Source organism: Budorcas taxicolor, chromosome 5, assembly GCF_023091745.1.
Source record: "Budorcas taxicolor isolate Tak-1 chromosome 5, Takin1.1, whole genome shotgun sequence".
Lineage (NCBI taxonomy): Eukaryota > Metazoa > Chordata > Mammalia > Artiodactyla > Bovidae > Budorcas > Budorcas taxicolor.
Window position 1 is genome coordinate 121,301,430 of NC_068914.1, and position 26,908 is coordinate 121,328,337.

The 26,908-nt window shown below is 40.4% G+C and overlaps 2 protein-coding genes across 2 annotated transcripts in view; both read right to left on the reverse strand.

Moving 5' to 3' along the window:
* BICD1 (BICD cargo adaptor 1) overlaps window positions 1-26,908 on the reverse strand; it is a 243,646-nt gene that overhangs the window by 188,707 nt on the left and 28,031 nt on the right. The window lies entirely within an intron of this gene.
* LOC128048912 (heterogeneous nuclear ribonucleoprotein A3-like) lies at window positions 7,746-9,296 on the reverse strand. The gene is given in 2 exon segments (XM_052641393.1): window positions 7,746-8,236; window positions 8,238-9,296. Coding segments are annotated over 2 exon segments (1,140 nt in total). The 5' UTR covers window positions 9,267-9,296; the 3' UTR covers window positions 7,746-8,125.

Sequence of the window (26,908 nt, forward strand, 5' to 3'; positions counted from 1 at the left end):
CCCTGGGATTTGTTTGGAAGGAATGATGCTAAAGCTGAAGCTCCAGTACTTTGGCCACCTCATGCGAAGAGCTGACTCATTGAAAAAGACTCTGATGCTGGGAGGGATTGGGGGCAGGAGGAGAAGGGGACAACCGAGGATGAGATGGCTGGATGGCATCACAGACTCAATGAATGTGAGTCTGAGTGAACTCCGGGAGATGGTGATGGACAGGGAGGCCTGGCGTGCTGCGATTCATGGGGTCGCAAAGAGTCGGACACGACTGAGCGACTGAACTGAACTGAACTGAATGAAAACTTTCTTTAGTCTCTCACTTTTGAACCACCTATTCTGATTTATCTTCAGTTTACACAGTGGAAAGAACTGAGTGTTAAATGAACTCCTGATAATTGGTGCATAATAACCCCACTCCAGTACTCTCACTTGGAAAATCCCGTGGATGGAGGAGCCTGGTAGGCTGCAGTCCATGAAGTCGCTGAGTTGGACTTGACTGAGCGACTTCACTTTCACTTCACTTTCATGCATTGGAGAAGGAAATGGCAACCCACTCCAGTGTTCTTGCCTGGAGAATCCCAGGGACTGCGGAGCCTGATGGGTGCCATCTATGGGGTCGCACAGAGTCGGACACGACTTAAGCGACTTAGCAGCAGCAGTAAGCAGCAGCTTGGCCATTAAAGCCACCAAAAAAAAAAAAAAAAAAAAAACCCTGTAATAGTAAGTCAGTATCATTGATAAAACAAGATAAAGTCGGTAAATTCTCAGGGTAATTAACAGAAGCTGCTATAATAGATAAACCTGTAAATTTCAATGGTTTAACTCAACAAATGTCTATTTTCCACTCAGGTAAAGTCTAAAGTAGATTGGACGGCCCTCCTCCAGCTATGTGTCTCCAAGTTCATTTCATCAGGGGAAGAAAGGAACAAAGGAAACACACTGTCACCCAACACCTTGGCCTGTAAGTGACACTAGTGAATTCTGTGAATTCTATTCACAGGTCATAGTCTAAAACTAGTCTCAGGACCCTAACTCAACTAAAAGGGAAGTGGGCCATGTACAGGCACATGGAGTATTTGGTAAGCACTAGAATCTATGTTCAAAAGATGTTACTATAACATTGAAAAACTGAAAATAGAAACTCTATTCCACTTAAATATTATGATCAAACCATTAAAATGTTTTCCAAGCTTCTAATATAACCTTGGGAGAAGGCAATGGCAACCCACTCCAGTATTCTTGCCTGGCAAATCCCATGGATGGAGGAGCCTGGTAGGCTGCAGTCCATGGGGTCGCTAGGAGTCAGACATGACTGAGCGGCTTCACTTTGACTTTTCACTTTCATGCATTGGAGAAGGAAATGGCAACCCCACTCCAGTGTTCTTGCCTGGAGAATCCCAGGGACAGGGGAGCCTGGTGGGCTGCCTTCTATGGGGTGGCACAGAGTCAGACAGGACTGAAGCGACTTAGCAGCAGCAGCAACAATATAACCTTGAGTAAATAAGCAAGATACAAACTGAATATATATTATCTTTTAAAGGAAAAAAACTATAGGAAAACAACTTTGTTGTTACCAACAGTTATCTCTGTATCAGTTCAGTTCAGTTCAGTTGCTCAGTCGTGTCCGACTCTTTGCGACCCCATGAATCGCAGCACGCCAGGCCTCCCTGTCCATCACCATCTCCCAGAGTTCACTCAGACTCACGTCCATCGAGTCAGTGATGCCATCCAGCCATCTCATCCTCTGTCATACCCTTCTCCTCCTGCCCCCAATCCCTCCCAGCATCAGAGTCTTTTCCAATGAGTCAACTCTTCGCATGAGGTGGCCAAAGTACTAGAGTTTCAGCTTTAGCATCATTCCTTCCAAAGAAATCCCAGGGCTGATCTCCTTCAGAATGGACTGGTTGGACCTCCTTGCAGTCCAAGGGACTCTCAAGAGTCTTCTCCAATACCAAAGTTCAAAAGCATCAATTCTTCGGTGCTCAGCCTTCTTCACAGTCCAACTCTCACATCCATACATGACTACTGGAAAAAACAAAGCCTTGACTAGATGGACCTTAGTTGGCAAAGTAATGTCTCTGCTTTTGAATATGGTATCTAGGTTGATCATAGCTTTCCTTCCAAGGAGTATAGTATGATTCCAAATAATTAATGTTATTCTTTACATACATCCTTATTGTCAAATTCTCCACAATGAGCATGTATTAAGAATTTATATCAATCAAATAAAATTAGAGTATCAATCCACTTTAGTACATTGTGCATAATAAACCCTCTATTACTACATGAATGAAAAGGAAACAGAAAGAATTAAATGAGATTTGTTACATTCTTACATAAAAATCTATTACAATAGAATTCAAATTTTATTTTTTAATCAAATAATTTCTATTTCCTATTAGAAAACAAAGCTTTGATGAATATGGGTTAGAATTACAACCGGTAACATTATTGGCAAGTTACCACTGGCCAGGCATGTGCTAAGCATATCACATTCTTTACCTCATTTATTCCTCAAACTTATATTTTGAAACAAGATTATACCCAGTTCCAGGTTTGGAAGTTGGGGCACACAGAAGGGAAAGAGGATTTGATTTTAGATAGCATGACTTTGGAGCTTGCCCTCTTAACAACTACCCCATACATATTAATTATTTTTTGACACTGAAAAATCATAATTTACATTGCATTCTTCCAGAGATTGCTAAATGAATATAAACTTTCAAGGAGGCAAAATGGATACTGTAGGTTGGTGCTTAACATTCATTCTAACTTCTTTCTAATGAGCCTTCTTTCCAAGTAGAAGCTGGAATATTAAAAATTACGTTTTCTAGGACTGCCTTGCTGGTAGGTTTTTGAGTGTGATTTAGAGTCACCGTAGACACACTTTTGTGGGATTTAATTGGAGGAAGTAAGGCTGAGGTTAATGCTGGTTCTGCTGTCTAGCATGGTCATGGTGGAATTTTCCTTCTCAGTTACAATCCTACCAGAGACTGCAGCATCAACTCCCTTGCTTCACAGATGTTGAAGGGTGTGACGAGGGACATCCTTTTACTGGGCATATTACAGCAGGCAGGGCATGATTCTGCAACTAGCAACAGTATCTGCAATTTCCTGATCACGTTGGCTTCTTTACTGCGATCATGGTGGTATAACTCTGAAGCTGACAGCTTCCCAATATCAGAAAATTGAACAAAAATCCATGAAGAGTCACAGACGCATTAAAAAATATTCATCAGAGCATTCTATTTGTAGATACTATTCCATAGTATGTGATGGGAATACAATCACAAGTAAAATATACATGTCCCTGTAGTTAGGGAGCTTTCAGACTAGTTGGTGGGGGGGCGGGGAGCAAAAATTAACAAATTAATTATACAAATAAATGTTTATTTACAAATACTGATTACCCTTGAAGTTCAGCCTTTCATCTTACTCTCTGGGCAGTGAATATCATCAAGAATTTCTAGAATTCACTTTAACTTACTCAATGTTTAGTCCAGTTTATTGATCAAAAATTTCAAATTAAGATAAGTTATAATCAGGAGTTTAGATATCAAATAAAGACAAATTCAAGCCAGTAATGATGACAATGCAAAACTTCCAAGAAGATCTTCTGGCAAATAGCTACGGTTCAACAGTTACCGTAAGCAAAAGCATTCTCTCCTAAAGACAAAGAAAAAAAATATAATCATGATGTCAGTGCTGTGGAAAATAATTGGTCATATTGACAAGCCTTTAATGGAGTCTATGTCTCTGGTTGAATGACATTGATCTCACTAATGTTCTTTCTAATGTCAGCTCCCTTTCATTTGTTATACTGCATGCCATTTTTCAGCTTAGAAGGATTACTACTCAGCATTAGGATAAGTAATAATTTGGCAAGGTTGTCATCAGGCTCAAATTTTTGACAATGAGGTGGGGGAGGTGTTCTGCAAGTCGTGTAAAGGATTTAGATGAGTCTCAAGTAATATTGTCATCCAAATCTTCTTCTTTCTGGATCTGAATAGATTATGGGCAATATCAGGTAATATTGTGCATTAAGATTTCCAGACAAAAGATAAATATATTGCTCATAGAGTGGTAGAGTTAACCTATCCCATTAAAATAGTTTTAAAAAAAATAAATGATGTTAGATATTTATAAGGTTTTATCATACATAGTTTTGTTGCAAATAAAGCAAATTTGGGTAGGGCTTAAGTACAAGTGAAACATTATCTACCCTCATTTGTTTTAACTTAATTATATAAGGAGGAAAATGGAAAATTAGTACAGGTATGTGTATTTGTGTGTGTGTGTGTACGTATGAAAGAGAGAGAGACGGAGAGATCTGAAACTCAATTATACAAAAACAGGTTTCACCAATAACAGGAGAATCTACTCAGTAGCTTATACATAATATACTCTAAATTGTTGCATAAATGAATGAATATGAAAGACAAAAACAATTTTAACTGGCACCACTGTATTTTGAAATAATTCATATTTTCATACCAGATTAGAAGGATTAAAATTGATTTCAATAAACTAGCTCTTCTTACCCAGATTTAATATTGAAAAACTCATGCTTCCTGACTGTCCAAAATCTGTACTGAGACGCAAAAAAAAATTTTTTTTTTAAGTGAGGCACTTCCATTTTCAAGATAAATGAACAAAATCTCAACAAGAGTGGTTACTTTGAACCATATTTATGGAATATTACATGAAAGATTTTTAAAGATGCCTTAGCTTTCCTGGTGGCTCAGAGGTTAAAGCATCTGCCTGCAATGCAGGAGACCTGGGTTCGATCCCTGGGTTGGGAAGATCCCCTGGAGAAGGAAATAGCAACCCACTCCAGTATTCTTGCCTGGAGAATCCCATGGACAGAGAAGCCTGGTGGGCTACAGTCTGCGGGGTTGCAAAGAGTTGGACACGACTGAGTGACTTCACTTTCACTTGCTTTAGCTTGCAACAGTTTAGTTTTGTGTTAGAGGTGTCAGATGCCAATACACACATGTCATTGTCACAACTGGGCAATATCCTCCCCATTTTGCAAGTGAGAAATCTGAGGCTTGGAGAGATCAATACTTCCCAAGAGTGACAACTGGGCATAGTGGGGCCTGGATTTGAACTTCAGCCTGTTAGACCCAATGCATCCTATACAAAGAAAGCTCTGTGTTCCAAATGGAAAGCCGTGTGACTCCTGCTGAAGGGGAACCCCAACTACAGGTAGGAATTAACTGCCCTACTTCCCCCCTGGGCACAGGGATGGCAAGGCAATTGGAGAAGAATGTCAATACACCAGGGAAACAGAGTTCAAGCCAGAGTCCCAGTAAGATGGTTAACATGGTGACTTTTGCTTGGGGACATATATAACCAGCAATCATGGTGACATATCAAACACGGGGTCTTTGGATTCAAGACAGTTCCAAATCCCACCTGCTGGTGAACTGTTTCTCTCTGAACACTTTGCCAGGATGCGCTCTTGGAACCAAGATGTTGGGGCAGCATTGACAGATGAAGAACAGTAAAGGCTGAAGCTAACAGGACTGGGAGGACACAAAGACTTTGGTTACTGTACCATGATGTTACAGCAATGCCCGACAGGGCTACAGGTATGTGTAGCATTACTGAGTCTACAATGAATGGCCCTGGACCACTACATTTCTTGTAGTTTTTCTCTCTTCCTTCCCTGGCAGCCTACTGGGAGTCACTTTTTGCTGTCAGTATGCCTGATGCCTGAGAGCAGCTTCTCTCTCCCCTACTCTCCCTATCAGCCTCTCCAAAAACAAACATCTTACCAATATAGCTAAATCTATATTCTAGAAAACTTGTAAACCAAACTTGTTTGATGGTATACAAATTATACTCATATCACTGGTCCCATTCTTTCATTCACTCACACAAAAGACATTTCTTAAGCATCTTTAATCAAAAGTGGCAGGCACTGTGCAAGGCCCTAGGAAAAGAACACCAAAGACCAAGTTCCTGCATTTGAAGAGCTCATAAACCAGCAGGGACAGAGAGGAGGGACTATAAAATGACACTTCGGGACCTCACAGGGGCTGTAACAGAGTTCTGTACAAGTGTGAAAGTTGCATAGAGTTGGAAGCAAAGCTCTCATGAGACTCCTGGAGGGTTGTTGGCAAATAAATTACATGAACTTCTCTGCATCCTGGGACAGGGGCCAAATCCGCCACCATAAGAATTTAAAGAAGATGAATAGCTAACATTTGTTGAATGCTTACTCTGTGTCAAAGGTATTCTTTTCACATATTAACTCATTTAGTTCTTATGAAACCTTAATGTGTTGCTATTATTTTTATTTTCCTTTTACATCTGGAAAATGAGCCACAGAGAAGTTAAATAAACATGCCCAAGCTCATACCACTAGAGATGCCATGATCTAAAACCAGGCAATCTAATTCCAAAGCCCACACCTTAACTACTTAACTATATTACTGCCTCAATCCTCAGCACACAGTAGGTACCCAATAGTTAATGGTCATATTTAAATTAAATAAACTTTGTGACATCTGTTGGCTAAAGGTCCTTTAGGTACTAAAGGTACAACTGTAGAGGAGGCCACCCTTATTACCAACCTTCATGTATATTCTCATTTGGCATCAAAACCCTTTGGGGATTATTATCCCCATTTTGCAGATGTAGAGACTGACACAAAGGGAAGTTAAACTTGCCCAGAATCACACAGCCAGTCCAAGGCAGACAGTGGATTTGGTCCAGGCAGTCAGTCTTCAGAACCCACACTCTTAATCATGACAGCAAAGTGAATATTGGAATTTTTTTTTTAAGTGAATAGATGAAATAGTAAATTTCCAAGGTAAAATTCATTAAGCTACACCCAATGAAGACAGGAATAAAAGGAGAGAGAGATTGAAAGAATACCTAGGAAATAAACTATAATGCTGAGAAGACAAAGATATGGCTAAGAAGATTTAGGGCTGGATGCCTCCTAGTACCTCCCAGTAGGTACCCTTGAGCCCCCAGAATCTTGTTTCCTTCCAAGAATGAGCAGGAATGAGCACCCTTGATTTATCACTTTTAATATTTGGACGTAGACTGTGCAGGCTTCTGTTTATCCTCTTGTCCTAGGCCCCCAAAGTGCTTAGGGGTGGCTCTGAAAATCTATTAATGTAAACTAGCCAAAATAATAACACAACACATGCATTTTGCTCCTAGACAAAGAGGTTTGTCCTACTGACATTTCATCCATTCTACAGAAGTTAGATTCCTCAGCATCCATAAGAGTGAATCTGAGTTCTTCATTAACATTTGTATCTGTACACAAAGGATACTACAAAAAGGAATAAGCATTAAAAAATGAAATTCAAATGGACACACAGAGGCAGGGATCAAGTACTTATTTCTGAAAATAAGGCTCTAGACTCAAAATAATTATAATAGTACAGAAGTGTGACTTCTAAAGAACTTCATCTGTTGAATTAACACCTAATATTTTAAAACATATGCCAATTACACCCACATTTGTTAAATCTGTAAAAACCAGACCTTTCATTTAGAAAAATAATAATTATAACTAATACACACATACCAGTAATTATATTTCAGGCAACAGTTTAAAGTGTTTTATATTTACTAACTCATTTAGTGTATGTACGTGTGTACCTGTCTCTCTCTATATGTATATACATGATACACACTCACACAAATATATTCAGATTGACAATAGCTAATTTATGCTAATCCAGAGATAGTCACCTTAGCCATATTGACTTTTTTTTTTTGAAAAGTTAAAAATTCCTTAATTTTTTATTCCTGGTACCACTACCACAATTTACAGGGCAATATACCTGATGTAATGAAAAGAAAAAGAAAAAGACAAAGCTACAACAGATAAAAGACCTCAGGAATGTACATCTAATTGACACGACATTGCATTAATCAATAGCTGCACTTTTTGCAAACTGTGGCTATGACAGTCCTGAACAAGAAGGGTTTCCTGTTTAAGCTGCAGTAACTTTTCTGACTATGGATCATCGTTCCTTCTGTGGCAGATTTTTACAGTTCCTCTAATGCATTTGGGACGACTGTCTCAAAGTAACCTGCAGCTTTCCTGACAACTCCTCGCTCTCTCTCCTGCTAAGAACTGTAGCCCTTTTCTTCTGAGTTTTTAGAACCTTCTGCTACCATATCCACCACTTCCACCACCAGATCCATAACCACCACCATAGGGACTGCCCGAGCTTCTTCTACCAAAACTACCCCCTTTCATGGGTCCATTAATTTGACTGCTGTTGTCCACTATAATTTCCAAAATCATTATAGTTTCCACCACCACCATAGTTACCTCCAAAATTTCCTCCTTCATTGTAACCATCATATCCTCCACCACCGCCACCATATCCACCACCTTGGTTTCCATATCCTCCTGGTCCACCACCACCGTAACCTCCTCTACTACTATAACCAGGACCACCGCCATAGTTGCCACCATCACCTCCAAATCCATTATATCCATCATCACCTCCTCCATAACTCCCTCTGCTGCCACCACCTCCACCACCATAGCCTCCTCTTCCACCAAAGTTTCCACCACGGCCAAAGTTACCTCCACCACCTCCAAAGTTTCCTCCACGACCCATAAAGTTGCCAGATCCACCTCCACGACCTCTTTGTGATCCAGCAGATTGCATCTCTTGTTTAGAAAGGGCCTTTTTCACTTCACAATTATGCCCATTAATAGTGTGGTATTTCTGAACAACAATTTTATCAACTGTATCATGATCATCAAAAGTTACAAAAGCAAATCCTCTCTTTTTCCCACTCTGCCTGTCTTCCATAACTTCTATGGTTTCAATCTTGCCATACTTTTCAAAGTAGTCTCTCAAATTATATTCTTCTGTATCTTTTTTAATACCACCAACAAAAATTTTCTTCACTGTTAGATGGGCACCAGGCTTTACAGAATCCTCTCTAGAAACAGCTCTCTTTGGTTCCACTACACACCCATCAACCTTGGGCGGTCGAGCACACATTGCGGCATCCACTTCTTCGACACAAGAGTAAGTCACAAAACCAAAGCCCCTGGAACGTTTTGTTTGGGGATCTCTCATCACCACACAATCTGTAAGTGTGCCCCATTTCTCAAAATGTTCTCTTAAGCTATCATCTGTAGTTTCAAAGCTCAAACCACCAATAAACAGCTTTCTCAACTGCTCTGGTTCCTTGGGATCATGACCCTCCTCCCCCCGGCAGCGGCGGCGACAGCCGGAGTCGGGCTGGGGGCGACCGGGCGGCGGTTTTACCTCCATTTTGAGATCGGACTTGCCTCTTCCAACTCGAGTTCAATCCATATTGACATTTTTGGTCAGATCATTCTTTGTTTTGGAGGGATGTCCAATGCACTGTAAGACATTTAGCAGTCAGCAGCAATCTCCAATTGCCATGGCCAAAAATGTCTCCAGACACTGCCAAATGTCTCCCAAGGTAGAGGATGGAGATGAAGAGGGCAAATGACTCCCAGTTAAGAACCACAAATACATACTAATTCATTCTGTATATGTATATAGGGATGGAGATGTATATATATATCTACATTATACATCTATAGAGAGCGAGGAAAAATGATGTATGAATATGCGTGTGTGTGTGTGTGTGTGTGTGCTAAGTCACTTCAGCTGTGTCCGACTCTTTGTGACCCTATGGACTGTAGCCTGCCAGGCTCCTCTGTCCATGGCATTCTCCAGGCAAGAATACTGGAGTGGGGTGCCATGCCCTCCTCCAGCGACCTTCCCTGACACAGGGATCGACTTCTGCATCTCTCCCATCTCCTGCATGGGCAGGTGGGTTCTTTACTACCAGTGCCACCTGGGACGCCCTATGTATAAACAGATAAATGGTGGTGGTGGTTTGGTGGCGGTTTAGTCACTATTCATATCTGACTCTTGCGACACCCTGGACTGTAACCTGCCAGGCTCTTCTGTCCACAGGATTCTCCAGCAAGAATACTGGAGTGGGTTGCCATTTCCTTCTCCAATAAATAGATAAATATGTATAGATAAATATGTAAAATGCCACAAGGTAATACATACATTTTACAAATAAGAAGACTGAGGCACAGGGATGTAATGTCCCACAGTTTAGCAAGTAATGAACCTAGAATTAAACCCATACATTTTTACTCTGGAAGCCATGCTCCTAAACACTCAACTACACTGTATGATATAAACAATTTAAGAAATAAATAAAAGTCTCAACTGCAGTCTACAGCTCCTTCTTGGAAGACAACATGGTACAAAAGATCACAGTATTTGATGTCTGGAAAATCTAGTTTTGGCTCCTATCTCTTCTGGTTATGTACCCTCAGGCAAATTATTTACTATGTTATAGCTCAGTTGGTAAAGAATCCGCCTGCAATGCAGGAGACCCCAGTTCAATTCCCGGGTCAGGAAGATCCGCTGGAGAAGGGATAGGCTACCCACTCCAGTGTTGTTGAGCTTCCCTTGTGGCTAAGCTAGTAAAGAATCTGCCTGCAATGTGGGAGACCTGGGTTCGATCCGTGGGTTGGGAAGATCCACTGGAGAAGATAAGGCTGCCCACTCCAGTATTCTGGCCCGGAGAATTCCATTGACTGTATAGTCCATGGGGTCCCAAAGAGTTGGACACAACTGAGGGACTTTCACTTTCACTTCAAACACAAAAATGACAATTATACCATAAAATAATTTTGAGGATTAAATGATTGTAAAAAGTAATCTACAAGTCAGAGAATTAGCTTGACTACGAAAATACTACTTGATTTGCAAACGTCAAGTTAAAAGATTTTTAATGTAAATTTATTTATTTTAATTAGAGGTTAATTACTTTACAGTATTGTATTGGTTTTGCCATACATCAACATGAATCCGCCACAGGTATACACGTGTTCCCCGTCCTGAACCCCCCTCCTTCCTCCCTCCTCATGCCATCCCTCTGGGTCGACCCAGTGCACCTGCCCCAAGCATCCAGTATCATGCATCGAACCTGGCCTGGCTATTCATTTCATATATTATATTATACATGTTTTAAAATAGGCCAGTGGCATTTATACAGTCAGCAAAAAAACGACCAGGAGCTGATTGTGGCTCAGATCATGAACTCCTTATTGCCAAACTCAGACTTAAACTGAAGAAAGTAGGGAAAACCACTAGGCCATTCAGGTATAACCTAAATCAAATCCTTTACAGTGGAAGTGACAAATAGAGCCAAGAGATTAGATCTGATAGAGTGCCTGAAGAACTATGGACGGAAGTTTGTGACATTGTACAGGAGGCAGTGATCAAGACAATGCCCAAGAAAAAAATATGCAAAAAGGCAAAATGGTTGTCTGAGGAGGCCTTACAGATAGCTGAGAAAAGAGGAGAAGCAAAAGGTAAAGGAGAAAAGGAACGATACACCCATATGAATGCAGAGTTCCAAAGAATAGCAAGAAGAGATAAGAAAGCCTTCTTCAGTGGTCAGTGCAAAGAAATAGAGGAAAACAATAGGATGGGAAAGACTAGAGATCTCTTCAGGAAAATTAGAGATAACGAGTTGGTGATGGACAGGGAAGCCTGGCATGCTGCAGTCCACGGGGTCACAAGGAACTGGACACAACTGAGTGACTGAACTGAACTGAAGGGAACATTTCATGCAAAGAACGGCATAATGAAGGGCAGAAATGGTATGGACCCAACAGAAGCAGAAGATATTAAGAAGACTCGGCAAGAATACACAGAACTATACAAAAAAGATCTCCATGACTCAGGTGACCACCATGGTGTGATCACTAACCTAGAGCCAGGCATCCTGAAATGCAAAGTCAAGTGGGCTTTAGAAAGCATCACTACAAACAAAGCTAGTGGAGGGGATAGAATTCCAGTTGAACTATTTCAAATCCTAAAAGATGAAAGTGCTGCAATCAATATGCGAGCAAATCTAAAAAACTCAGCAGTGGCCACAGGACTGAAAAAGGCCAGTTTTCATTCCAATCCCAACGAAGGGCAGTGCCAAAGAATGTTCAGACCACTGCCCAATTGCACTCATCTCACACGCTAGCAAAGTAATGCTCAAAATTCTCCAAGCCAGGCTTCAACAGTATGTGAACCGTAAACCTCCAGATGTTCAAGTTGGATTTAGAAAAGGCAGAGGAACCAGAGATCAAATTGCCAGCATCCGTTGGATCATAGAAAAAGCAACAGAATTCCAGAAAAACATCTAATTCTGCTTTATTGACTATGCCAAAGCCTTGACTGTGTAGATCACAATAAACTGTGGAAAATTCTGAAAGAGATGGGAATACCAGACCACCTTACCTGCCTCCTGAGAAATCTATATGCAGGTCAAGAAGCAACAGTTAGAACCAGACATGGAACAACAGACTGGTTCCAAATTGGGAAAGGAGTACATCAAGGCTGTATATTGTTACCTTGCTTATTTAACTTATATGCAGAGTGCCTCATGTGAAATGCTGGGCTGCATGAAGCACAAGCTGGAATCAAGATTGCCGGGAGAAATATCAATAACCTCAGATATGCAGATGACACTACCCTTATGCCAGAAAGTGAAGAGGTAAAGGGCCTCTTGATGAAAGTGAAAGAGGAGAGTGAAAAAGCTGGCTTAAAACTCAACATTCAGAAAACGAAGATCATGGCATCTGGTCCCATCACTTCATGGCAAATAGATGGAGAAATAATGGAAACAGTGACAGACTTTATTTTCTTGGGCTCCAAAATCACTGCAGGTGATAACTATAGCCATAAAACTTAAAGATGCTTGCTCCTTAGAAGAAAAGCTATGACCAACCTAGACGGCATATAGAAAAGCAGAGACATTACTTTGCTGACAAAGGTCCATCTAGTCAAAGCTATGGTTTTTCCAAAAGTTGTGTATGGATGTGAGAGCTGGACTATAAAGAAAGCTGAGTGCCAAAGAACTGATGCTTTTGAACTGTGGTGTTGGAGAAGACTCTTGAGAGTCCCTTGGACTGCAAGGAGATCAAACCAGTCAATCCTAAAAGAAATGAGTCCTGAATATTCATTGGAAGAACTGATGCTGAAGCTGAAACTCAATACTTTGGCCACCTGATGCAAGGAACTGACTTATTGGAAAAGACCGTGATTCTGGGAAAGATTGAAGGAAGGAGGTGAAGGGGACGATAGAGGATGAGATGGTTGGATGGTATCACCGACTGGATAGACATGAGTTTGAGCAAGCTCCGGGAGCTGGTGATAGACAGGGAAGCTGATATGCTGCAGTCCGTGGGGTTGCAAAGAGTCGGACACAACTGAGTAACTAAACTGACTGAGTAGCATTTACGGGCCATGCTTCTCTGGTGGTTCAGGGCTAAAGAATCTGCCTGCCATTGTAGGAGATGCGGGTTTATTCCTGGGTCAGGAAGATCCCCTGGAAACGGAAATGGCAATCCACTCCTGTATTCTTGCCTGGGAAATGCCATGGACAGAGGATCCTGGTGGATTACAGTCCATGGGTTATAGGAGTCAAATACAACTTAGCAACTAACCACCACCACCAGCAAAGCATTTATCCAGTATAAAACAGTACCATAATTTTTGAGAAATTGTTTTGAGAGCTAAAACGTAAGAATTTCCTGAGATTTATTCTTATATCACATTATAGTGTCAATACTGTCAAATGGGTAGTAATCTTAAGATACAAAATCAAAAATACATTAGTAAACAGTGCATCACACACACATCACAAAACAGTATCACACGCTGCATGACATGAAACAAAATCTCTTATATGCACATATTTAAATTTATGTGTGTTAGTATTTACATTTATGTGTAATGTATATGTAAGAATTTTTTACTTTGCAGAAGAGAATTCAAATAGTTGGAGTTTTTCTTGAAAACAAGTAATTTCAAATGATTTGTTAAGAATACAAAAAGTTTCAACTGCTTCTAGCTTCAACTGCTGTGTTACAGCAGCTCTCCTGGTTGATCTAAACATATGTGTTCTGAAATACATACATGTTTTGCCTGTGGTAATACCAAGACAAGCTTAGAGATGTCATCACAGTATAATCTCAAAGTGTAAACTGACAGGCAGCTCATAGCTCTTTCAAAAAGAATAATACCAAAATACCAAAAAATATTTGAAATTTTAGGGGAAATAGTCTAGGCTTCCAGTACCAAATAACTCCCACAAGGCTGTTCACACAGTGATCTCCCAGAGTGTCCCATCTGGAGCCAATACGATCCTGCTGTGCTTTGCTTCAGCACTTTAAGCGCATCCCTAGACTTCAGCAGCATGATAGCTGGGAACCCGAGCCATGGCTAAAACCGCCCTTGGCTCTATCCCATTACTAATTCATCCCTGGGGCTGGGCCTGAGCTGTGCTGAGGAGCAGAGATGATGGCATTGCATCCCTGTAGGTACAGGCAGGCACTTTGCACACACGGATATTCAATGAGAGCTGTTTACCTGCTGCCTGGACTGCAGTGAGTCTTAATAGCGCACACAAAAACCCTGGAGGAGCAACCATTTTTAAGTGCAGTTTTACTGCAGAAAGGCCTGAGTCTGCTTCTGTCTCTTTACAAATGTCTGATAATCCACTCCTGTCACGGACTGACAGGAGCTGCTATTTTCCTTCCAGCCGTTGGGACAGACCTCAGGAGAGTAGTTATCTCTCAGTGGGCAGCAACAGCAATGGCTATTTCAAGACCGCACTGCAATTTGAAAATGTTATTCTCCAGAGTTAAAAAAGTCACCACGGAACTACTTCTCTGAACTATATTGGTCAGTAGGATTCCTGGATAATTCCCAATAGGCTGGTGTACCTCTAGCCAGACAGGTGAATTTGAGACCCTTTCAGGGTTACATATTGTAATAAAGGGGCAGAAAATTTTCAACAATTTCAAGTCATTGTTACAAAACCCATTTAATATAATCAAATATATCTTACTATCTAAACACATACTGCTCCCAACAGTTTTATTTTAATGCAGTTGAAACATTAAAAATAAAGCTTTTTTTTTTTTCTCTTAGGATTTTGGAGTGTAAACAGATGTATGAAAGAAAGGCACTGCTATTGTGATAGTCTAGAACACCAATAGCAATCTTGCTTTTTACAATAATTTACCTTTCTTTGTAGGGTTTGAATTTTTTTTTTTTACCATAAACATTTATTAAAGAAGATACTTTCATTTTGAGATGTTCTTATCTCAGTGGAGAAGAGGGCTATATTATTCTTTTTGAGAATCTTAAAACAGTGGGTCCTTGAAATAGATACTACAATTAAAAAAAAATTCAGCTGAAATAGCCTATTAAAGGTTGAATTTTAATCTCCATAGCTGGACAGCTGAAACCCTCCTTTTTGCATATCAATTAGATGGAGCTGCTCATCATTGTACCTTATGGTGTTACAATTCACAGATGGTTACGCCGGGGATGGATGCATTTCAGTAACAGTTTGAAATGCCCCTGGGTAATAAAGAGTGTAAATGATTGCTATGTCTTTGAAATAATGTGGACTGTTAGTGGCTGATAGGGTACAGCTGTGGACAAAGTTCACATTTGCTTTTAGGCCCTGTCTGCATTGTGAATTAAATAAATTAAAAATATGTTGATTAACTGGAAAAAATAACAATAAATTGTATTCCAGATACTTGATTTTAAGAAAACAACAACTTCTTTTTTTCACTGCATTTCAAGTAAGAAAAGCAAAAAGGTTAATTTTGCAGATGATCATTTCTCTGCCTAATTGCAGAAACAATATGGGGTAAAATGCTTGAATTAGGGGAAAGCCTTAAATGGGTTCATTTTAACTGGATGCAGAATAAAGCAAGAAGTTTATCCACAGTATAGATATTATTTAGTGTATGATTAAGTTAATTTATGGTACCAGGCTATGCTGAACTATATACACGATATCAAATACTTTCCTTCTTTTAAGAAACTGAAAATCTGCTTTGATAGAAAAGAGTCATGCATACAAGACAAAACATAATAAAGTATTAGGTTACAAGCACTTCAGGCTGTAAGACCCCAGGAATTTGAGGAGAGGAAAAGAGAATATGAGTGAGCTACATTCCCTGGAAAAGCTTTGAGGAGAAAGTGGGTCTTGAGGGAAGTTAAAAAAGACCTACTTTTCTGAGACCAGTAAGGCCATGCAGTGAACACAAATGTGACAGACAAAGGAAACACTAGCTCCTCAGAGTTCAGGGCTCACTTGCAGGAATAGTGAGCAGCAGTGAATGTCAGATTAAGAAACTTGACTTTGAGCTGACAGACCGGAGGAGGCTGTTCACAAAGGAAGGTTTTAAGTGGTATTAAAACAACAGATCTAACAATGGTGAGTAAGATAAACTGGAGTGGAGACCAGAGCAGTAATTCTTAACCCAGGGTACACATCAGAATTACCTAGGAACATTTCTACTCTAAATCTTGCTTTTATTTTTCAAGATCACTCCAGATATTGTGATTATAGTGGAGCTCAGAGTAATTCTTCAAGTAATTCTGTTCTGATTCGTGTCTGAGCTACTTAACTAAACCAGAAGTTTTTAAAAAACAAAACAAATGCCCCTCCCCTACCCCAAAACCCTCTTGGGAGAACAGGGAAGACATTTCAATGAGAATACGTAGCCATGGCAACAGGAACGGAGAAGAAGGAATTATTCCTACAGTCACTACATAGGAAAACTCAACTGGACTTGGTAGTGGGACTCAATGAAGGAAAAGTTGCCAAAGATAAATGAGTTCACGGTACGAAACATAGGTAACTGGGAAAATTTCACTGGCATTGATAAAATTATGGGAATGTTAGTAATTGAATGACATGAAGCCACAGAGCTGTCACTCAGTTGGCATCTGTGTCTAACAAAAAATGGTTAAATGAAAGGTCAAGCCTAGACACGTGCCTCCTTAATAAGATGTTGGAAAAACTCATGAAGAAGAGTAAAAATGAAGAGCAGAGGCCAAGGGCTAACCTGGGTCCCTATTCACAGAGGGGAGAGATAAAGAGCATTTGGGGAAATTTGGAGGAAAAGACTTAGAATGAGGGAAAAGAATGTCATAGAAGCTCAGAGAAGAAGGAAATAATTTTAAAGTGTTATGTCCAGAACACTCAACACTGAAAAAACAATATTCCTGACTTTAAGATAACGTCCATGATGAACTTGGAGACTTTACCAAAAAATCTTAGAGTAGGTTAAGTTTTGACTCATGTCTGATTTCAAGCACTAGGCATCTGGTAAGTGTTAACTGATTTAAGGTTTTGAATTTCTTCTCCTGTCAGGTGGGCTTTGTGGACTGACTTCTTAAGAGCAGTTTACTATGAAGCTTCTCGAATGAACTGAAGAATCTGCTCTCAGACCCAGGTGTCAGATGAGCACTCAAATCTAACCAGATATAGCTGTGCATTTCTTTGATGATATTATTACTATATGAAGTAGGTTTGATTTCTTTAAAAGAAAAAATAAAGAAATAAAATATTAGGATATATGCTTGTTTATATCCTTAAACAGAAGAAATAACTCCTTAAACAGGAGAACTTATTCTCACTTTGCTCATATTTCTGTTTTCTCAGGACTGGGTCTCAGAAGCCATGTTTGCACACACAAATCTCCCTGGTTATAGCTAAATGGACCAACTGCTTATCCCAGGTGTGCCAACCCATTTCTCTCTCACTGGCAGGTGCAGTTGGGATTTGCACCAGCCTCTGCCAACTGCTTAAACTAGACATCTAGTCTCAGGAACTATGGAGCATCCACTTTCCACCATGGAAAGTGAAAGTTAAAGTTAGTCACTAAGTCATGTCCGACTTTTTGTGACCCCATGGATTGTAGCCCACCAGGCTCCTCTGTCCATGGAATTCTCCAGGCAAGAATTCTGGAGTGGGTTGCCATTTCCTTCTCCAGGGGATCTTCCTGAACCAGGGATCAAACCCAGGTCACCCACATTGTGAAAGACTATTTACTGACTGACCCACCAGGGAAGCCTTGGAGAAGCCTTCCACCATGAAGAAAACGGCAAACCCGAGGCAGGAAAGAGAGGCAGAGTTGGGGACGGCCCTCAGCGTGAGTCCACTCAGATATTCATTGCGACTCAGCTGCTCTCAGGCTCTGCTCCTCTTTCTTCTACAGCCTCTGCTTCCACAGCTGGCACTTCTGCTCCTACCTGTCTCACAAACTCCTAGGAGACGAATCTGCTAAAGCTTGGTTAGTCATCACCCAACACATAGTAACCACAATGGACAGGCAAAAGCCTAAGGATGCCTGGAAATATGACCATCACAAAGCTATGACAAACCCAGAGAGTGTATTAGAAATCAGAGACATCATGTTGCTGACCAAGGTCTGTGTAGTCAAAGCTATGATTTTTTCCAGTATTCATGTACGGATGTGATAGTTGGACCATAAAGAAGGCTGAGTGCCAAAGAATTGATGCTTACAAATTGTAGTGCTTTAGAGTCCCTTGGACTGCAAGGAGATCAAAGCAGTCAATCCTAAAGGAAATCAACTCTAGATATTCACAGGGACTGTTGACCTGATGCTAAGAGCTGACTCATTAGAAAAGACCCTGATACTGGGAAATACTGAAGGCAGGAGGAGATGAGGACAACAGAGGATGAAATGGTTGGATGGCATCATCAATTCAATAAACATGAGTTTGAACAAGCTCTGGGAGATAGTAGACAGAGGATCCTAGCATGCTGCAGTCCATGGGGTTGCAAAGAGTTGGATACGACTTAGCAACTGAACAGTAACAATACACTGTTAAATGCTTTGAGCAGAAATTCCCAGACACATAAATCTCAGAATTCTTTTACATCAAGGAAATTTTATATCTTTAAGCAACTGTGTCTGCTCCATTTTTCTGACAATGCCACCACCATCTGTTTTGATGCCTACAGTAAAGACATAAGCCAGCAGACCCTACATTTTTGGGGAATATTTGCTGAAGTACAAAGATTTACCATAATTGCTGAGAAGCACAGTGCAGTTTATATGAAGATTACAAGTAAGAGCGATAATGAAAATGACAGGGAAATGCTCAGAAAGAAGAGTCACAGAATTTATTTGAGTTTTGTCTGCTTCCTTCACTATGGAAAGGGCTCTCCTCTTTAGACTACTGTCTCTAAACAACAGCCAGCATAGTCTTATCTATTTCATAAGATACAAGAAAACCTCTTCTCTAGTGGGATATCGGACTATCATACACTCAGCACCCACTATGGACCCACCAAGGTTTCTGTACCAGGCTGTGCAGACTTGCATTGCATAATATCTGGGGTAGCATTTCTGTCACTACTCTGCAAAGCTGTTCAACACAGTAGCCCTGGAAATTACATGTCTATAGCATGGGAAAGCAAAAACAGGAATTCAGAGATGTTAACAAGCACTACATGGGTGCAGCTAAAGATAAGCGTCTTCCTGGGTGTCCTTTCAGATCATCATTCTCTCTGTTCAGCCCCAAAGCCCAGTTCTTCTAATCCCTATCTTTATCCACATGCCTTTCTAAAACTGACTAGGGCAACTCCTAGGATTGTCCTGTTTGTACACAGCAAACCAAGCTAAATTCTCCAGGTCGAGAAGAAAATACATGCATTTTCTCTTATTTCTTTTGACAAAACCCTTTCAGACAGACCAAAATGCTAGGACTACTGCAGAATCTCAAACTGGTTACTCACATGTCTTAAGATCATGTGACCAGAATTCTTCCAAGTCAGACAGGGTTGATGTTTTTGCCTTTATTCTTGTTTTGCATCTTTTTAATTCTGACATTAGTTTTTTCTTGGTTCACCTAAATCATCTAAAGCCCCAACTTTATTTCTACATTTCAGATGATTTTCTGGCAGTACTTCTCTGACAAAGCACACAAATTTAGCAACATAAAACAATATGTATTTCTTGACTTCAGAAAAAAAAATGGTTTGTAAGGTAACATACAGAAACATATAAAAGGCAGACTGCATAATTAAGTAATGTGGCTTATGCAACTTATTACAAAGCTACCTGCATTATTAAATAATGTCAATATACAAGAACATATAGCTGTATAAATGCTGTCATTCATAAGAAACCAGCCCATCACCACAGAGAAAATCTTTATTGATGACCAACACTGACTCCAATATTTCCCAGGATCTATACTTAGTACGTGTTTAGGAACATCATTCAAAGGATGATTCAGAAGACCTATTCAGAGAACCATGCTATAGAAATGGCCTGGCTCATACAATTGAGCACAAGGAGATACAATGCAATATGGGAACAATTATGACATTTACAACTGATCAGTCATTCAAGTAATATCTGTTTCACATTTTTACTATTACAGAATTGCTGCTGCTGCTAAGTTGCTTCAGTTGTGTCTGACTCTACGCGACCCCATAGACAGCAGCCCACCAGGCTCCCCCGTCCCTGGGATTCTCCAGGCAAGAACACTGCAGTGGGTTGCCATTTCCTTCTCCAGTGCATGAAAGTGAAAAGTCAAAGTGACGTCGCTCAGTCACATCCAACTCTCAGTGACCCCACGGACTGCAGCCCACCAGGCTCCTGTGTCCATGGGATTTTCCAGGCAAGAGTACTGGAGTGGGGTGCCACTGCCTTCTCCAATTACAGAATTAAGTCTTACTATATTAAATTTTATCATTTTTAGAAAAATAACTAACATGTAATTGGCCAGTGGAAGGCCTTATGGTGAAACAGAGGACTCTCTCCAGGAAAGTGCCTACTTGCCTGCTGGCCTAGAGATCTTAACAAGGAGCATAACTTGATGAATCTTATGATCTAGGTCATGAGTCGTGGATGAGGAAACTATCCCTTTCCAGACTCATTCAGGCTCATGATACTCTGGCACACGAATTAAACCCACAGGAGATTGATGCACAAAACCAGAACAATTTTTTTTTTTGGCCTTACAGCATATGGGATCTTAGTACCCCAACCAGGGATCGGACCCAATGCCCCCTGCATTGGAAGCATGAAGCCTTAACTACTGGACCACCACGGAAGTTCTTAGACATTTATTTTACAGTAAAACTTAAAGAACTGCCAAGAGGGCAGGGAAAGACATCAGTAGAAAAATCACATTTTCTCTTCAAAGCCAAGCTCTCCAGAAACTAATTAACCAAGTATGCAGGTTGGGAGAGCATGGATGAAGAGTCAACATGAGATCTGCCTGCTTTAAATGTAATTGCATCAGACCCTAACAACCCAATACACCTGTCTCCACAGCACAGGTCTCTTGGAGAACTGACCACTACAGGGTCCAGGCAGGGTAGCCACCCCTGCTAAGATCTTGGATAGACATCGCAAACAACTGCTTCCAGATCCTTTTGGTTCTTTGCTTCTTCTTTTAAACAAAGCTGCCTTGGATTGCTGCAGTCTTAATACAGATATTACTTTTTCTTAAGATTGTAGTCAAAGCTTACTGGCCACGCTGTCTCTCTCAGATATTTCCTTCTCTTCTCTGGCCCTTTAAGTGTTTTTTTTTTTTTAATTTTTAATTTACACAGTCATTAACAGCTGCTGTCAAAAGTTGCTTTTTTCAATTTGCATATGGTATCCTTTATTTACATATCTACATACAAAAATTAGTAAAACTTAAAACCAAATGTGACTTGTATAGAAATCTTTTAATTTGATTTATTTTTACACATTAAATAGTGAAACTATACAAATGTTTTTTCACAGCAGATTACACATGGGTCCATTTAGACTTGCTCTCAAAGTGCTGCCAATACTTAAGTGCTGCCTGAGATGGCAGCTGTTAATCACAGAGCCAGTTACTCACTGCCCACATTCACTAAGCCATTGTGCATTTATGTTTCAAGAAAACTTGAAAAACCTTTAAAAATTATCACCATGGAAACTATAAAGATAGTAGCCTTGAAGCAGATGTTAAAAAGCAAAACAAAAGAAAGAAACTGAGTGATCAGTGAACAATGAACTTGAATGATTTTAATCACAAATCATTTAAATAGCACAGAAATTCTCCTTGGTAAATCTTAACTACCAAGAAATAGGAAGTTTAGCAGTCTAATTAGGTAATCAAATATCCAAAATGGTGGCCAAGGAAAAAAATCATCACCCAATTGCCCTTTTAGTAAAATGAGAGCTGGGTTTCAGAATTCAGAATTCTGTGACCCTCCAATCCAGCTGCTTTCTAGCTCTGCTATTTCCTGGCCTCTTTCAGCTTTGGTTTTTCTCATGAAACACTTGAAGTGTTTTCTCTTGAAACACTTCCCACGTTGGTTTCCATTCACCACTCCCGCCTGGTCCTTCTCACAGCTCTCCTTTCCCTGCATCCTCTTCCTCCACCAGCTCTGAGAAGGTGGCCCCCAAGACTCCACCTATAGCTCTTTCCTTTTTCCTCTGCTTTCATCTCATTCACTCCATGACTCCAAGAATGACGTATGTGCAGTAATTTGACATCATTTATTGCACAATCAGAGCAAGATACCTGTTAATGGCTCCTTATTGTTAATTTTCTTGCTTTTTCATTTGGTGAGATTCAGAAGTGTATTTGCACTAGCCTGTTCAGTACTGTTCAGTACCTTCACTCGAATGTCTTATAGTTCCCTTAAACTCCATGTATTCAAAACATTTTTTTCTTAGTCTCAAACCTTTTCTCCTATGTTTTCTACTTCAGTTGATGACCTCTTCATCTACCTGCTTTCCCAAGTTGAAAATCTGGAAGCCAACGTGGCTGTGATGCACTACTGGCCAAGAGTGATTAAAACAACAGCAATTGTTAGCAAAAATGTGCAAGCTGGTTGATAAATAAGCCTGACATATAACTGTTAACTTATACATATGGTATAATTAGGAAGAAGATTGAAAGAGGAGAATGGATGGGTTATGAGAGAGCCTTTACTTCTATGTGTATGTCATTTGTAATTATAAACATGGAAAGCTGATTAATTCCATTTTTCCTACTCTAAGTGCTAGGAAGACAGAACTCACGCCTGTTTTGCTCATCTTTGTGTGGCTAGCACCTATACAGTGTTTCACATATAGTAGGTACTTAGTAAACTCCTGCTGGGATATATAATTGCTAACACAATTAGGTGAAAACACAATGGATCTCTACCTTCACTTGTCAAATTAGATAAAAGTAGGCTTACAGAATGCCAATATATAATATCAGTCTAATACCACCACAAAAAAAGAAACACGTTTAGTGGGACAAATAAAACTGTCTCAGCACATCTGCTGAGTCTTCAGTTCATCATTTGACCAGAAATTTCTCTATTTCACTAGCTCAAAGACTCAAATTGTGACAGTGATCTTCACTTCAGCAAAACTGAACTGGCTTTGAGGGTCATTTCAAAGATTAAACAGGTCTAAATGTCTCTCTTATCAGATTTCCTGGACATCAATAGATCAGGAAGGTATGACACAAACAAAATATCTAATCAAAATCTTTGAACTTGCGGAAAAATAGAAAAAACTAAGAGAAAGAAGCTTCTTTGAAAGCATTCCACCCAAATACCCACTGGAGGAGGAACTGGCTCCCTGTACTCTATGTCCAAAGCTGACAACTCAGACTGGGAGAAGGTAAATATTACATGAATATTTATGTACAAGGGTGAGCACGTCTGTAAGTGAATTCTCATAATTTATAAATATGCAGAAAATAGAAATCTGCTGTCGTCTAGCACTTTCATCACTCAGAAATAATATTCATCCAGCCGTAAAACAACCAAATGAAAAAACCTCTCCGTAACACATCAAATCTAACTGAACATTAAAGTTTATCAAGCTGGCCCTTCAAGATCAGTTCAAAAACTGTTTTCTCTGTGTAAAATTACAGGTTCTCTGTGCTCCCAACACATTCTTCACACTATGGTGTATCATAAGAATGTATTATAATTATTTTAGCATCTCCCTCCTCCTCTCCTCTTCTCAGATTCAGTTCGGTTCAGTCACTCAGTTGTATCTGACTCTTTGCGACCCCATGAACTGCAGCACAGCACGCCTCCCTGTCCATCCCAGAGTCCACCCAAACCCATATCCATTGAGTTGGTGATGCCATCCAACCATCTCATCCTCTGTCATCCCCTTCTCCTCCTGCCCTCAATCTTGAAAAGAGCATCAGGCTCTTTTCAAATGACTCAGCTCCTCGCATCAAGTGGCCAATGTATTGGAGTTTCAGCTTCTACATCAGTCCTACCAATGAACACCCAGGACTGATCTCCTTTAGGAGCTACTTAAAGATGTTCAGGATCTCCTATGTAATAACATGGTGTCTGGTAACTTAATTGGTAACCTCTAATTGAAGAAAGTAGGGAAAACCACTAGACCATTCAGGTATGACCTAAATCAAATTTCTTATGATTATACAGTGGAAGTGAGAAATAGATTTAAGGGACTAGACCTGATAGATAGAGTGCCTGATAACTATGGGTGGAGGTTCATGACATTGTAAAGGAGACAGGGATCAAGACCATCCCCATAGAAAAGAAATGCTTTTTTGCATGGGGAGGCCTTACAAATAGCTGTGAAAAGAAAAGAAGTGAAAAGCAAAGGAGAAAAGGAAAGATATAAGCATCTGAATGCAGAGTTCTAAAGAATAGCAAGGAGAAATAAGAAAGCCTTCCTCAGCGATCGATGCAAAGAAATAGAGGAAAAGAATAGAATGGGAAAGACTAGGGATCTCTTCAAGAAAATTAGAGATACCAAGGGAACATTTCATGCAAAGATGGGCTCGATAAAGGACAGAAATGGTATGGACCTAACAGAAGCAGAAGATATTAAGAAGAGGTGGCAAGAATACACAGGAGAACTGCACAAAAAAAGATCTTCACAACCAAGATAATCACGATGGTGTGATCACTCACCTAGAGCCAGACATCCTGGAATGTGAAGGCAAGTGGGCCTTAGAAAGCATCACTACGAACAAAGCTAGTGGAGGTGATGGCATTCCAGTTGAGCTATTTCAAATCCTGAAAGATGATGCTATGAAAGTGCTGCACTCAATATGCCAACAAATTTGGAAAACTCAGCAGTGGACACAGGACTGGTCAGTTTTCCTTCCAATCCCAAAGAAAGGCAATGCCAAAGAATACTCAAACTGCCGCACAATTGCACTCATCTCACATGCTAGTAAAGTGTTGCTCAAAATTCTTCAAGCCAGGCTTCAGCAATACGTGAACTGTGAACTTCCAGATGTTCAAGCTGGTTTTAGAAAAGGCAGAGGAACCAGAGATCAAATTGCCAACATCCGCTGGATCATGGAAAAAGCAAGAGAGTTCCAGAAAAACATCTATTTCTGCTTTATTGACTATGCCAAAGCCTTTCTGCTTTATTGACTATGCCAAAGCCTTTGACTGTGTGGATCACAATAAACTGTGGAAGATTCTGAGAGAGATGGGAATACCAGACCACCTGACCTGCCTCTTGAGAAATCTGTATGCAGGTCAGGAAGCAACAGTTAGAACTGGACATGGAAAAACAGACTGGTTCCAAATAGGAAAAGGAGTATGTCAAGGCTGTATATTGTCACCCTGCTTATTTAACTTATATGCAGAGTACATCATGAGAAACGCTGGGCTGGAAGAAGCACAAGCTGGAATCAAGATTTCCGGGAGAAATATCAATAACTTCAGATATGCAGATGACACCACCCTTATGGCAGAAAGTGAAGAGGATCTAAAAAGCTGTTGTTTTAGTTGCTAAGTCATGTCCAGTGCTTTTGCTTCCCCAAGAATCACAGCCCACCAGGTTCCTCTGTCTATGGGATTTCCCAGGCAAGAATACTGGAATGGGTTGCCATTTCCTTCTCCATGGATCTTCCCCACTCAGGGATTGAACCCGAGGCTCCTCATTGGCAGGTGGAGTCTTTACCACTGAGTCACAGGGAAAGCCCAGGAACATGTATCTGAATACAAAAGGAGGAGGACTCTGAGCTCTGGGATGGCTGATAATGCAGCTTGGCCTCTCTTGCAGGAGAATGGGGAGGGGTGTCAGAAATGTGAAGTAGACAACATGATTTTGAGTAATTTGGATTAATATTTGAATCTTAATGAAGGAAATAAACACCTAAACTTGCTGTATAAAAGGTTTCAGTAGATGAGAGATTTTTTTGACATTGTTACGCAAGTAGACAGTAAATTAACCTGCTTTGATTAATGAAAGCAATTACTAAATGCTGTTAGCCTAAATGGATTCATTTTACTATGTAACATCTCTGGGTGATTTGTCAAGTGGCCCAGATATAGCTATAGGCTATCTGACAAAATATTTCTTGTATCTCATGAAGTATATTTTGCTGATTTAAACCATAATATTTGGCATTCACCCCAAGGACTAGGGGAGAAGGCGATGGCAACCGACTCCAGTACTCTTGCCCAGAGAATCCCAGGGACAGCGGTGCCTGGTGGGCTGCTGTCTATGAGGTAACACAGAGTCGGACACGACTGAGCAACTTCACTTTCCCTTTTCACTTTCATGCATTGGAGAGGAACTGGCAACCCACTCCAGTGTTCTTGCCTGGAGAATCCCAGGGACGGAGGAGCCTGGTGAGCTGCCGTCTATGGGGTCGCACAGAGTTGGACACGACTGAGCAACTTCACTTTCACTTTTCGCTTTCATGCATTGGGGAAGGAACTGGCAACCTACTCCAGTGTTCTTGCCTGGAGAATCCCAGGGATGGAGGAGCCTGGTGGGCTGCCGTCTATGGGGTCACACAGAGTCAGACACAACTGATGTGACTTAGCAGCAGCAGCAGCCAAGGACTAGAACTCAGAATATATATAAAGAACTCCTAAATCTTTTTTTTAAAAAAGACAGATAACCTAATATTTCAAATGGCTAAAGAGTTAAATAGGCATTTCATAAAACAGGAAATTCAAAACTATGCATTACCTGGGGTGGAAGAATTGCAATGGAGGAGGGGCACAAAGGGAGATTTTGGGGATGCTCACATACTCTATTCCCTGTATTCTATTCAGTCACTTGGGTGGT